At 34.4% G+C, this 1,276-nt stretch overlaps 1 protein-coding gene across 1 annotated transcript in view; it reads left to right on the top strand.

Moving 5' to 3' along the window:
- Positions 466 to 1,276, top strand: part of LOC107638576 (probable serine incorporator) — a 3,945-nt gene continuing 3,134 nt past the window's right edge. The window contains exon 1 of the mRNA XM_016341912.2: positions 466 to 792. Within this exon, the coding sequence (XP_016197398.1) occupies positions 618 to 792 (175 nt within the window). The 5' untranslated portion in view covers positions 466 to 617. The remainder of the gene's footprint in view (positions 793 to 1,276) is intronic.

The following is a 1,276-nucleotide window of genomic DNA, read 5'->3' as shown; positions in this document are numbered from 1 at the left end:
CTTAATACATATCTTCAAAAAAATTAATTTTTAGATAAAGTATCTAAACAAAAATTGATTGTCACATAATTAATTATTTTTAATTTTTTAAAAAAAGCTAACCCAATGCCAAAATAGTTGATGATTTGTCGTTCAGTTCATTTTTCTATCTTTAATGTAATGTTTGATATTTATTTTGGCATATAAAAAAAATTTGTTCGACAAACTAATTTAGTAATTTCTCAAAAAAATATAAATTCATAAATAGCTCATTTTACAATTTTTTGTGGGGTTTATAGTTCAGTTTATGTATATTGGGCCAGGAGTTTATTTTTATTTCATACTTGTTGGATTGGAAAAGAAAAAAATATCACGTGAAGACGATTGGGCCAATAGCCCATTTTTGCATGTAGAAGCCCAATTACTAATAGCCCAAACGATAAACGACTCCTTAAACGGCGAAGATTGAATAAGTCATCGCTGTTCAAAACGACAGAAATAAACGCGAAACGCAGAAGAACACATTAACACAGTACGAAGCTATCTTCCAGTCTTCTCCAATTTTGGTTTTCGTTGGTTCCCTGAAACTCGTTCAAAGTTGAAGACTTGAAGGTCCTTTCTTTCTGAATCACAAAACGATGTCGTGTTGCGTATCTTGTTGCGCGTCCCTAACATGCGGACTCTGCAGCTCCGTTGCTTCTGGAATCTCCCAGAAATCTGCTAGGATCGGTTACTGTGGTCTCTTTGGTGCCTCTCTCATCCTTTCATGGATTCTCAGAGAAGTTGGTGCTCCCCTTTTGGAGAAACTCCCCTGTCAGTAATTCTTTCTCTAACTTTACTTCTTGCCATACTTTCTCTTTCAAATCTTCTTGTTGTTTTGTGAGCTGTTTTTAATATAAATCGGTTAGTTTTATGCATCTGCACCAAATATCTGTGTGCGATATAGATAGGATTGAATGGCATTGGCATAGTTTGATGTATTGTTGTTGTTGTTGTTGACTTGTTGTTTGGTGGTTTTTGGGAAATGGAATAGTTGAAGTTGTGGTGTTGAATTTGCATTTGCCTTTGGGGGAAGCCTCATTTATTAGTATCTTGTTTGTATTTATGATTTTCTAGTTATTAGAGGAAAGTTTGGAATTCTGCTAGGTTTGGAGCATGTAGAAACAGATTACTTACTATTGTTTACCAATATAATCACTTTCTGTTAAATTGTTGATGCTTTCTTGAGCTTCAACTTCCCAGTGCCGGGGATTAGTGATCATTCAAACTTGGGGAATTTTTTTTTCCCTTTACATGT

The sequence above is a fragment of the Arachis ipaensis genome, chromosome B04 (genome assembly GCF_000816755.2).
Source record: "Arachis ipaensis cultivar K30076 chromosome B04, Araip1.1, whole genome shotgun sequence".
Classification (NCBI taxonomy): domain Eukaryota; kingdom Viridiplantae; phylum Streptophyta; class Magnoliopsida; order Fabales; family Fabaceae; genus Arachis; species Arachis ipaensis.
Note: the sequence above shows the minus strand (reverse complement) of the source record. Positions and strands in the feature narration are given on the sequence as shown.